At 32.6% G+C, this 14,075-nt stretch overlaps 1 protein-coding gene across 5 annotated transcripts in view; it reads left to right on the top strand.

Annotated features, from left to right (window-relative positions):
- The window catches only part of LOC124538422 (papilin), an 84,541-nt gene that overhangs the window by 47,251 nt on the left and 23,215 nt on the right, over window positions 1-14,075 (top strand). For 4 of the 5 annotated variants that reach the window (XR_006966983.1, XR_006966982.1, XR_006966980.1 and 1 more), the window contains 12 exons: window positions 4,750-4,825; window positions 8,883-9,061; window positions 9,602-9,745; window positions 9,950-10,100; window positions 10,502-10,625; window positions 11,054-11,134; window positions 11,853-12,028; window positions 12,405-12,537; window positions 12,888-13,110; window positions 13,334-13,466; window positions 13,571-13,750; window positions 13,881-14,057. Coding sequence is in view for 1 of the 5 variants with exons in the window: in XM_047115477.1 (XP_046971433.1) it covers window positions 4,750-4,825; window positions 8,883-9,061; window positions 9,602-9,745; window positions 9,950-10,100; window positions 10,502-10,625; window positions 11,054-11,134; window positions 11,853-12,028; window positions 12,405-12,537; window positions 12,888-13,110; window positions 13,334-13,466; window positions 13,571-13,750; window positions 13,881-14,057 (1,777 nt within the window). In the remaining 4 variants the exon portion in view is untranslated. The remainder of the gene's footprint in view (window positions 1-4,749; window positions 4,826-8,882; window positions 9,062-9,601; window positions 9,746-9,949; window positions 10,101-10,501; window positions 10,626-11,053; window positions 11,135-11,852; window positions 12,029-12,404; window positions 12,538-12,887; window positions 13,111-13,333; window positions 13,467-13,570; window positions 13,751-13,880; window positions 14,058-14,075) is intronic. The other variant, XR_006966981.1, reaches the window with a different exon arrangement.

Below are 14,075 nucleotides of genomic sequence, written 5' to 3' on the forward strand. Positions count from 1 at the left end.
TTAAAGCGTTGTTTTGGTGTATCTTGTTGCAGCGGGTGTTATATTAACAAAACATTCTTTGATCTCTTTTCTAATCCGTTTTCCTGGTTGACTTACATTCCGAAGCCTATAAAAACTTACATAAATATTGTATTATTTATATTAATTATCACAATAAGTCTCTTTCTTGTCTGTATTATTTAATACTTCATATACCTACATTTATTTATTTAATATGGAACTCCAACACAAATAAAATAATTTATCGAAAACTATTTAACAAATTTAAACTGAACAAAATGTAAACTAAACAAAATGAAAATAAGTTCAGAAACAAATTTACTTTGATTAAAAATTTACATAAAAGGCATAACATTTCTTTTTGAAAGTGCCAAAAGTGTCGAAACCCATGTCGATAGGTGGTATTGCGTTATATGAGCGTGTCATTCGGGCTAATTGTGAATTTTTCCCAAGATTGGTTCTATTCTTGCTCATTTTGAAGAATGGACATGGGTTCCGAGGTGGTCTTCGTGGCACGTTTATATTAAGTTTTTTGAGCAAATGTTTACTGTCCACTTTATACATATTATTTTAATTTCATCCGTCACAGCGTCTACTTAGGTATACATATTTGGTGTACTTTGAAAATCTGCATTACATATAATATTGATGGTATTATTTAAAAATTAATTAAATCGGCTTCTCCCAAAGCTACTTGATATTGGGACTCAATCTTGCTTGTAATATCATTACTCAGTAACAATTTTCGAAAAAGAGGTTTAACGTTTGAGTTTGATAAAACGATCGACGTACTCCTCATTGCATTAAAGATCGATTACAATGTTATTGAATTTTTAATAAGAAATTTCATATTAAAATTACCTATCGAAACTAGTCTTTCTTTCTTTTAATATATCAATATTTTCATATTAAATTTTTAGCATAAAAATACAGACGAATTGATAACCTCCTCCTTTTTGAAGTCGGTTGAAAAGAAACAGCAATAAACTTGCAACTTCCTAGCCACTCTCTTAAATAAAGAACGTTTTGTGTATTTATTTGTGTAAACCAATAACAAAGCTAAATTGAAAGATATCTTGAAGCTACAATACAATACAGTCTTTATTCTCTTCAAATCCATATACATTTGTTAAGTAACAAAGTAGACACAGAGATAGGTACTATGAAGAACAAATATTGACAATGTTCGCTTACACGCAGATCCGGTGTATTTTTATTAAAACATGAATAAATATTGAACAATTATGAAAACTAAAAAAAACACTAATTCTGTAATTGATAATAATTCTCCAAATGAAACGTAATTATCTGTTTATGTAATAGCGGTCCAAATGGACCACCTGGGCCATTCTTTATAATACACCAATGAATTACCAACCTTTGCGTCTTAGATGTGATATCCATTGTACCTGCAGCAACATTGGCTCAATCACCATTCAAACTGGAATACAATATCTGATGTTATCTACCCAGGCGGATTTGCTTAAAGTCCTACCGCAAAGTAAATTATGCCAATTGTATATTGAAATGGAATTGGAATATGTTTCCAATCTTCTCCTCAAATAACAGCACATAACAGGAACAACTGCCTGTAAATTTTCCACTGCTGGGCTGTTGTTGTTGTTGTTGTATAATATTACAACGGAAGTACATTTTCTTTACTCCTGTGATATTACTATATATTTTTGATTTATAACTTTTCAACGTAACGAAAAATAAGCTCTAAAACTGACATAGAAGCAAGTGAAATAAGTGAACAAGAAAACCAAACATCAAATCCAAAATAGTACAATAACTCCTATTTCTTGTCAGAATATTCACGTTATACAAGTATGTACCTACGATCTTTCGTACAAACCTCGGGCCCGTTAAACCTACACAGGTGAAACTGTATTTTTAGCTAAACAAACATTTATTAACATCAGTTCCCTCCATGTGTTTATTGGCAACTTTGCTCGTCTATCACGACGGACTCCCTTTGAAATTATATACATACAATCTTTGTTTATGTAATTATGTTTAAATTCACCGCTTCAAGGTAAAACTAAAAGAATCTTTATTTTAAGAATTATGAACTTTGCTCTCCAGTATATGTACATCTACTTCGAAAACTTTACATATCGTTTTCTTTTAAAGAATACTTATATTATGGTAACATTTTAGTATATTCATTCGAAAATCATAAATATAAAGGCATATTAAATATATTAAATTGTTCGAATCGATTTCCACGTGTATGTACAGTGCATGTATGTAATCTGAAGGCTTTTGAAACAGGAGAGCTTCCTTGAAGAACTAACTTATAGGTTAAAATAACAAACGATTTTTAAATATCAGATAGTGATATGCAACAATCAACATTTAATATAATAATAATTTAACAAAATAGAGTTTTAACGTGAGTCAGCTTTTCAACGCTGTCATTAATCCGTTTAAATAAGATTAAGGCGAGTCATTTATGAATATTATCCCTTAAATACTCCCTTGAATACTGAAGTATTTAAGATTGTGATTGCAAATCGAATATTAATAATTATTGCAAATTATTGCATTTTAGGCTGCATCTATGTCTACTTTGAAATCATTAAAATATATTAAATTCACTCAAATATATGTCAATATTATAAAGCAAAAGTCACTCAGTCTGACTACAGCAATCTCACGGACAAACGGACAATGGCCTATTTTTTTACACCTGGCAAGCAACCCTTAAAACGCGATGGAAGCCGCGGGCCACAGCTAGTAATTAATACGTCCGAATAATTGTTTTGAAGCCATGATCAAATCTGAATTTAAATATCATAAATTACGTCTATTAATCATATTACATCATCATTTATAATAGTACTAGCGGCCATCCCGGCTCCGTACGGATGGACATAGGTTTTTTTTATATTATTATGTTATATAATAAAAATAAAAGGACAGTGTTTTTGATGATGATGATGATTCCCTAGCGGCTTGATTTTTTCCAACATGTTTAGAGATTGTTGTTATATTACAACTTGTTTACACAAAAGAACGTATATACCTAAACCTTCCTCATGAATCCTTCTATCTATTCGTGAAATTCAAATTAAAATCCGTTCAGTAGTTCTAGAGTTTACGGCGAACATACAAACAGACGTCGGCGTATGGCGACTTTGCTTTATAATATGTAGTGATATTAAATTCGTCGCAGGCTGACGCGATTAACAATCAAATTCATTGTTAGTAAAATATTCAGGCTACCTAAATCATGACCTAGGTCCTTATGTATCGGCAGGATGTTTAACATTATTATTAAGTGTTGTATATTAATACACATGAGTCATCTCTTTTAAATGTACTCAGTAGAGTAGAAAATATCGAATCCGTGGATGTCGTAAGAGCTGACTAAGGAAACAAATTACATTAAAGTGTCTTGTAACGCATTTAACGCAAGCAGCGTTATTCTTGCATCTAAAAAACTGATCCATTTGATCTGAATATTTTATTTCCCGAAGCATTAAGGTAAATTTAATGCCTGATTTTCAAAATCTCTAAAAGTAACATCTCATGAATAACATATAATAATATATTTTAGATATGTATTTTAAGGATTTAAACTCTAATTACGTATTTATGTTTTAAGTAGATATATAAAGTATTACTTGTATATTCATTTTTATGTTGCTTTTTATGCCGCAAGAACGAAAAAACATATTTTTTACTTTTAAAGCAATACCTATGAAAATAGTTTTTATATTGCTAGATTTTTAGACTTTTTTTAATGATTTGATTGACTATCACTCGTCCCACTATCTAATAATGATATCATCAGCACAGGCACGGCTTTACAGTTAACTATCGAGAATCCTTTATCGATAATCTATCGATATTTCAAAATCGATAAGGACGTTAGATGGATATATATCGATTTAAAATTTTATGTCCACTATTACGATGTAATTGGATTTCTAAAGTGTTGTCAGACGTTCGAGAACAGATAATGTTGACGTTTATCTCATTCGAATAATCTTCGATTTCTCGTTTCGTTTAAAGCACCGTTGATCGGTGATGTTAAGCTAACAAAATTGGTAACTCATATCGAATAATATTAATAATATATTTCTTTGATTAAACCGCGATTGAGATTTTAATACTAATTTATATCAATACGCTGACAACTCACAAACGATACCTAAATGTATTTTTGCTCAAATAAGAAATCATAGCAATCCGACTCCTCTTAATCCAAAATTAAAAAGCACGAATATTCCTTCACTCTTAATATCCGATGGGGCGTACTTTGAGAAGAGCTTGCCCAGAACTATCGCGTTCTTTAGTGTTTTTGGAGGCACAGAACTGATTTTTTTGTAAGAAATCCCAGTTTTTTTTATTCAATCGACCTGGGATCGAACCTTAGTGTAGACACAATCTTATTCAATTACCGCACATTAGAGAACAAAACAAATAATGACAATTAAAATTTCACTCATAATGTTGTTCGCCAGAAGCGCTTAGTATAGCTGAGCCGATGAGCATAGGTTTTTATTCCTCACAGCGGAAATATACGCGCCACGCGGTATATTCGCTAATAGGCGGAAATTAAATTAATAAACAAAAAATTACAGATGAAAAATCCAAATTTTAATATAATACACCAAAAATAAATCTCAAATAGCAATCACTCGGTGATTTGAAAAAATATGCTCACTGTTTAATCGACTTTCTAATAAGCCGAAGAAGAAGTTGACAGTTAATTTAAAAATCTTTATTTTGTTACAGATCGCTGCTTTTGGCAGCCATCGTTTTAAGTAATTGTATCACGTGGACCGCTTCAAGACATCACTACACTCATAATGTAAGTTCGCCGTACAATATTTATACACCGTACAAGTATTTCATCACTTTCCATAGCGATAACAGAATTTAATACGAATCAACTCATTCTTTATAACCGTGAACATTTTGTATGTCTTTTTTATTTATTTAAACAATAAAAATGTATATTTGATGTAAGGGATACCTTTTACATTTACTTAAACCTTTAAGTATAGAATTTGATAGATTATAATCTATAATAGTTCCTAGTACACGAGAAATTTGAATATGTAAAGACAAGTGGATAGTCTCGCCCATAGACACAAATGCTATAAGGATACTTATCATGTCAATTTTTATTGGATAAAAAAGAGTTACTCAGTGGTAAGAAAGTACTTTCTCGTCTCGGTGAAATCCATTTCAAACCGATTGTATCTCAATATTAAAATTAACCTTGTAAATTGTCGATTCATAAGTACTTGTAAGAACCTACTTGTGATGGTATTTTGATTTTAATGTCTAATTTCGACACAGGGTTCGTTGACCACCGTGACTGACCGACCCGGCCTTGACTTTGAACGCAATAAATTCTCATATAGCTTGAAAGTTCTCATTCTACGCGACAATTGCTCATTACAAAAACAATAAAAAATGCACAACGGTTTCTATTGTCTGTGATTGTCGTAAACCATTTAAAATTATATCAATAGGTTATTAGACGTATTCGGTTAGTTCGATGTAATTCTATTGATTTCAATTGTATTTAATCATTTCGCAATAAATTCTGCCTTATTAAGAAAGAGCACAATACTTGGTGGTAGGGTTTTGTGCAAATTCGTCTGGGAAGGTACCAACCACTCATCATATATTCTGCCGCCAAGCAGCAAAAGTTTTTGTGGTCCGGTCTAGGTTGAGGGTCCCGTTTAACTATAGGCACAAGGGACACACCCAAAAATGCTGGTGTATTGGTGATGCAAAGAATGTCTAATATTTCTTTAAGCACAAAGTCAACGAGCGATAGTGACCATTTACCAAGGTGGCCCATTTGTAGTCCCACATATCGAATATCTAATTATAAAATGTAAATAACACTTACTAGAAAGTGCACACATACATCCTGCGCAGTTAACAGCCTTGATCGGATTTGTCATCAAATAATCATAATCATTTTATGCTATTGGTTCAACATGATTTAATATTTCTACACGTTGTAAAGATGAAAAGGAATATAGTGATTTTAATTCACATATTAATGTTATTTTAATGGTTTATTTTTGATAACCCTAACCGCCCATTAAGTAAACTATGGGAACTCGTAAATCTAATGAGAAGGCGCCGCAATTGATGGGTTTGTTAGCTCCGCGTGACGTACAGTATCAGGTCATCTAACACACTATTTTTGGTCTATGCCATACTATACCATGAACTAATCATGGTTGTTAACACACATTCATTTCCATGATGAATTATTTGAGCATGTGTCGTGCAAAACACTAATGAAAATGTCTATTATTGATAGCAATTAAATTTAAACCTAAAATCTGTTTTCAGTCAATATTCAAAATATATAATATATTTCATTAAATTTGAAAATGGTAAGGAAACATAAATTAAAGAAAATAAAATAAATATTAGTCTGTGCTGAAAGAAAAAATAAAAATATTTTAAATACATATGCATAACAACAAATACGTATATATATATATATATATATATATATATTGTATATGTATTTTAATAAACGATATGCATTGGATAACCAATTACAGTCCCAAAATATAGGCCATTTACGTATTATAATAGCGACTATATTTTTTAAGAGAATATACTCAACTATTATTTTCATGATAATGGAGGTGCACTACAAAAGTTTGAGAAGCGATGATATAACAAAATATTGTAGGCATAGGTTACTAAAATACTGGCGAGTGAAGGTATTTACAAAGCGTACAAAACTAACATTATTTTAGAATTAAAGCATAACACCAACCGGCGACTATAATCATAATAAGGTGAATGTCTTGTTTGTATGAAAAGTGTTCTCATTTTTAAATTCCCATCAACTAATAAACGTTGTTTAAATTGTTTTCCAAGATAGAAAACATTATTTCTCTTAATTTTAATATTACGTCGAACAAAAACATATTGTAAAAAGATAAGAAAAACAAACAGGTAACAATAAAAAAATAACTTCTTGTCCTGACCAGATTAAAAATGGTAGTTATTTTTTATATCCCGGACAAATACTACTATTTTTAAGCATAGATAGTTATATTTATGTATCTAAAACAAGCAAGTCAAAATTGTATATTAAAATTAATAACAATTTTAGAAAACTATTTAACATAAATTCTTTAAATATAAACATAAATATCTTACTGTCAACAATTTGTCTAATCCAGGACAGGTGCACTTGTTAAGGTAAGCAAATAAAATGTCGCCCTCGTTGCGCATGCGCAAACACTCGTGCTCAAGTGCGTACGCGCAGCAATCTCTCTGCGTCCATAATGTGCCCATACAAGTTGTTTATCGTCATAACATTTAACACGACCAACGGATGGTTCCCGCGGTGATCTGCATTATAAATATAAGGCCTTTTACACAGATAATATTCGTATTAGATTATATTTATAACTTTTTGTATATTATCAAGTATTCTAATTCCTTTGGAATCGTTATTTTGTACCATAACTAGCTGTGCCCGCGAAATTGTACGCGTATGAATTTATAAAAATAAAATAAAAATATTCTAGCCTAAGTTACTCCGTATTATATGAGTTATCTGCCAGTGAAAGTCCCGTCAAAATCGGTCCAGCCGTTGCAGAAATTAGCCGGAATAAACAGACAGACAAAAAATGTAAAACATGTTATTTTGGTATATGTACGGTACATATACCAAAATAACATTCATATGCATTGAGTAAAAAAGGGCTTTATTATTACAAACAGATACTCCAATTTTATTATATATATAGACTAAAATAATTCTATTACGTTTGTGCAAAGATCATTTTTGCGTGAGAAATAAATATTGATAATTTGGGATAGCGTACTTAATTCGGATTTGATCGGTTTTACGAAATTTGCCGATGCGACATCTAAGTTGTGTCGTACTATACGTACCTCTATATTTATAAAATGTAAACGCTACGTGAGAAAATCCCCTTAAATACACTCAGTTAGACATAAAGGGGCACTTCATATTTGTACAGGCATAAGTTTATAGCATTTCGAAAGCTGAACGCAATCATCGGACGGATTAAAGCTGCATTCAAATAGCTTAATGAAGAAATGAAACTCATCCCTATTTTATTAACAAAGATATATTATGTATATACTTATATACAGGAGCGAAAGAGAAAGCGAATCTTAGACATTGTCTTATGATTTCTAATGTTCGTGTAATGTTTTGTAAATTTTTCATTGTAATTTAAAATCATAGAATCTGCTATCGACTTTTCGTCGTTATCTGATGAGCTTGGTAATCAATTATTTCATTTCTATCTTAATTCACTTGTAACCTTTCAGTTGGTTTAAAATGGAATTCCTAGCTTAGATGATTTAGATACTGACATTGTTGGTTATATACCTATTATTGAAATTGATATAAAGCAGTTGAAAGCTAATAAAACGAATAAAATGAATATTTAATCATTACTTCCCATGCCTAATTTCAGATTTAGTTGTTATGAAGTCGTTATCAGTAGTTACTCTTCGAGATTGATGTACGAAACGCCGTAAACGCTTACGAATATGCCTAATACCTTCATACAAAAATTGTAAGGGTACTTAAAAAATAATGTAATAATTAAAACTGTGGAAATTAACAAATATTGCAAAACTTTGACTTTCAAAAACAAATGGTCACGCGTTTTGTGCACCCCACCGAATACGCCAACTACTACACAAAAACATGTAAAAAAAAGAGTTACGTGTGTTACGCTTAGTTTCATTCGATTGATATGGGTGATGTATATATGTATATATTTCCCTTACACTATTTAAAAAAAGTGTAATAGGTAAATGTGTCGTTAAAAGAAAAAAAAAAATTAACACGATTCTATTTACAAAATAAAATAAAATGATTGTTTTTATAGGTAAATGGACACCGCAGCCGGCATAGGAGGCAAGGAGCCGGTCTCTTTTTACCAGCTTCTTACATAATACCTGGTGGAGAGGGGCATGGTGCTTGGGGAGAATGGAGCGAGGTATCTCCGTGCTCCCGGACGTGCGGCGGAGGTGTTGCCAGCCAGAAAAGAATATGTCTCGAAGTAGCGTAAGTAAAAATGAATTATATCGAAAGGCTAAATACCTGTGATTGAATTTAGGATTCTTCCTTCGCGGAGAAGGAGAAAGAAGACGACCTCAGTGGTCGAGTGGTGTGTACACCGGTTTTCATGGGTACGCCACTCTGAGGTCCCGGGTTCGATTCCCGGCCGAGTCGATGTAGATTACCATTAGTTTTCTATGTTGTCTTGGGTCTGAATGTTTGTGGTACCGTCGTTACTTCTGATTTCCATAACACAAGTGCTTCAGCTACTTACATTGGGATCAGAGTAATGTATGTGATGTTGTCTCATATTTATAAGAGCAAATGATATTATATGAAATGATACGTACGCAAAACTAAGCATTCGAAAAATATAATGCAGAAAAACGCAATACCAAAAATTATTTTTTTAATTTTGAAATTCGTTTATATAAAATGTTTATAAAATAATATATTTTTATTGAAAAACTGTTTGCGAAATAAGTTTTAAGTGAATTTGAATTTATATTTTAAATATAATATAATAATTTGTATTTTCTTATTCAGGTCAGATGGGCGACCGCAGTGCACAGGGGGCGACACGAAGTACTTTTCGTGTCAGACACAAGATTGCCCAGAAGGCTCCAATGACTTCAGAGCCGAGCAGTGTGCAGAATATGACGATAAGAGCTTCAGAGACCAAAAATATCAGTAAGATTTAAAATAATCACAAAAATAAGAACAACTAAATTAAAAATAAAGCGGGAATATTATTTAATGAAACAAAATCTTATTATCTCAGCCAGTTAGTTGAAATCTAAGCACAAACGCTTTACAATTGGCATGACTTTTCTTATGATAATCTTGAGTGTTTCAGCTAATTTGACAAATATACAATTCATTCATCATTTCCAGCTGGGTGCCGTACACGAAAGGACCGAACCCGTGCGAGCTTAACTGTATGCCGCGCGGGGAACGCTTCTACTATCGCCAAAAGACAAAAGTGGTAGATGGTACGCGATGTAGCGACGAGTCCTTCGATGTCTGCGTAGATGGTGTTTGTCAGGTAACATTTGTATCTTTTTAGCACACAAAACTGAATGTCATGTTGTTTGTAACCTTTTAAATTATTTAAATCGTTTCTATAAGTAAAAATATACTTTAAAAGTACCATATAACATTTATTCATTGCTAGCTGAACATGCATGCATTAGCCGCGCGAAAATTATAAAACTATAACTATAGTAGTCGAACCTTCAACACCCTTTTTATTCCCCCGGGGGATAAATAAGAAATTAGCCTTATTCTTCTTCGGGACTTAAACATTTTCCATACCAAACTTCATCTAAATCGGTTCACCGGTTTAAGCGTGAAGAGGTATCAGACAGGGTTACATTTCCATTAACAATCAATTAAAATAATAGTTAAGATGTAAATTATTAATATTATATTCGAATAAATTTGTAGCCCGTCGGTTGTGATATGATGTTGGGCTCAAACGCGCGGGAAGACAAATGCCGACACTGTCGCGGGAACGGCACCAACTGCCACACTACCAGCGGCATACTGGACTCTCAAGACCTTAGGAAAGGTACGCTACACACTCCACATTAAAATAAAGATACCACACTTATATTATTACGATGACAAATAGTAGCCATTAAATCTCCCGCTGTTAAATTTCAATCATTTCTCGTCCGATATCTCCAGATTTCCTCAGGAACTTTGCTGAGATGAACCATGTTATAAAATGATTTTAATATAATATCCTGTATATTATTAACACAGTGACTCAGTGCAATAATCATTATAACAATAGTTAATGTTTTTGTGGGTTGAAAAATTTTTGAACCGTGAAAAGCATTTTGATCCAAACTGAGCATTCAAGTAATCTGATGCTTGCTCGACTTTGAATCCAATAATGTTCGGTTAACATTTAGGTAGTAAATTTATTTATTGATTTTTTTTTAATCTGGCATGTAAACGGCGATTTATTTATATTTATTTTTCCGTGTCTAGGTTATAACGATATACTCCTGATTCCTCAAGGAGCTACGAATATATTCATAGAGGAGATGAAGGCGTCGAATAATTATTTAGGTGAGTTGTTAATTAATTTATATTTATATTAATAGTTATTAATACTCTGCATACTACTAATTATTCATTAAAAGGTATATCAAAATCTAAAATACCCTGTGCTAGACTTAAGTACTGAAAAATTTTAATATTTTATTTTTGTAACCTTGCTATCTACAACAAAACAATCCCAAATAATGCATAACTACAGATTACACTTTTAAATTAAACTTGATGTGAAACAGAATATATCTAATGATTTTATGTAAATTATTCAACGCTATCAAAAAAAAATACCAACACTGCCATGACAAGTACTATAATTGTATATTACACGGTGAGCTTGATAATCTAACTTGTATTTTTCTATCAAGAGTAAATTCAGCATGATTGCGTTACTAATTATAGACATTTAAAAATGGATATTGACATTATGAATTGTTTTTTTTATCACCTTTAACCTGACATTCGAAATAATTTCGTGAGTAACAAGTGTGCAGTGTCAATATAGTGATTTAATGACATAATTTAGCGTTTTATTAAAGTGATCGTTGTTTTTCATTCTTATTGAAAGTCGTAATATATAATTATAGTAATCATATTATAAATTAAATGGAAATAACCTCTTTTTATTTTGTAATCTGAGACAATAGACAAAACTACTTTAAACCAGTTTTATCTTACTTTTTTATGTATTGAGATTTAAGGTTCCACTAAAATCTATGTCTAACTTTTCTAGCACTGAGAGCGAAATACGACAACTTGTATTATCTGAACGGCGAATACCACATCGACTTTCCTCGAAGCTTAATGATCGCGGGCACGCTGTGGCATTACGAGCGCAGCCAGCAGGGTTTCGCAGCACCGGACAAGTTGCGATGCCTCGGACCCACCAACGAACCACTTTATCTATCGGTGAGATTTATCATATTTCTACTATAATATAAATACCAATATCCTTCGAAGATTATTTATTCTAAATATTTAAAGTTTTAGTTACAAACGCTTTTCAACTATTTTGTTTTTAAGTGTTACCTGAAATAACGCAAGGCAATAAAAAGTATAACTAATTAGTACTAAATTAGAGCCGAGCAAGAATCGGTCGTTTACACGTATTTTTAGACTTACATTAATGCATATTTGAGAATGTTTCTTGATAACTAAACCGAAGTGGATTCGGTTTATGAAACTGGTATCCAGAGTTTCTCTAAATATTTTGTTCTAATAGCCTGACACCTCATTTCGGCGCTAAAAAAAGATGATCTACTTATTCCATGGCATACAATTTCAGCTCCTACTGCAAGACCAAAACGTGGGCATTAGTTACGAATACAGCGTACCTTCTGCTCTAGCGCCACCTCCCAACCAACAGTATAACTGGGTTCATGAAGAGTTTTCTGCATGCAGTGCGTCTTGTGGTGGAGGTAAGGCATTTTCTATACGCATATTAAAGCACACTAGGAAGTGGCCTACCGAATGGTAGGTGGTCATCATCACCTATAGATAATAATACAGTAGAAAATATTAACCATTCTTCAAAATAACACCTTTGAGAATTAATATCTTATGTCCCATGTATCTGAAGCTCATCAACACATCTGAGTGCTGTTTGCTAGAATGCAAATGTGTGTGTGGTACCTATCATATATATCTTTCATTAATTGATGATAATTGTATCTAAAAATAAATTAAATACTAATAATTCTCTTTTCTTCCAAAAGAGAATTTTTATATATTTTAGATTTGTGTTAGTAACAAACCTTTATTACATCAGGTTATCAAACTCGTCAAGTCACATGTCGATCACGCGAAGAACTAGAAGTAGTTAATGACACTCTCTGTGACGAAGGCCTAAAACCCCCAACCAACCAGAGTTGTAATACCGAATCCTGCCCTGCACGATGGGTAGAGGGTCCTTGGAGTCCATGCTCCAAGCCTTGCGGGGATGGAGGTACCAGATCGCGTCAAGTTCACTGCGAGAAAATCATCACAAATGGGTAAATACAAAACTATCATATTCTAATATCTAACTGAAAAACGACTACTATAACGAGTTTCGAAGATAGTCTATAATATTAGTAGTGACTCGCTGCTTCGCTCACGTTTTATATTGTAGTATAGATTATTACTAATGTGCTCCGTGTTTCCACCAGCTCTATTAATCGTTTTAATTTTGAATAATTTATTTTTGAAATATTAAACAATATTTTATAATTTTAGAATAACTTTCAGGTTCCCATCGATAGTGTCGGATAAAGAGTGCTTCGACCTTCTAGGGCCTAAACCAGAACTTTACCAGGAATGTAATAAAAACGCTACATGTCCTACTTGGTTTACCGGACCCTGGAAACCTGTAAGTATCGATTAATAAAGTGACCATAGGAAATATATATATTCTATTAAATTTAATGGACAACAAATAACCGTATAATCTTTAACTTGTTTTTTGTAACTTAGTGTAACAAACTTTGCGGAGAGGGCAAACAGACACGTCAAGTGGTTTGCCACCAAAAGCTGAACGGGCGAGTGGAAGTATATGACGACAGCGTGTGCACGGAAGAAAAGCCAATCGTAGAACAGACATGTATACTGCATCCTTGCGACGGCGTTGATTGGGTTCTCACTGAATGGACTGGTGTAAGTTATCATTACACTTTTAACAACACAATCATAATCATAAAAATCTGTTTCAATACAAATTATGAAATAAATTTCCTCAAATCCATTTTGATACTATTGACGTTCTGAATCTTGTGTGTTTTCACAGTGTGATACATGTTTGTCAACGATGCGCACTCGTTCTGCACACTGCGCTACCAAGGACCACAAGGTTGTAGACTCGAAGCTCTGTGCATATCATGCGCCGCCAAAACTTGAGGAAAGTTGTGACCGTACCGAATTGCCAGCCTGTCAAACACTGTGGTACGCAACGCAGTGGAGCGAGGTGAGAAAATATATGTTT

This window comes from Vanessa cardui, chromosome 20 (genome assembly GCF_905220365.1).
Source record: "Vanessa cardui chromosome 20, ilVanCard2.1, whole genome shotgun sequence".
Lineage (NCBI taxonomy): Eukaryota > Metazoa > Arthropoda > Insecta > Lepidoptera > Nymphalidae > Vanessa > Vanessa cardui.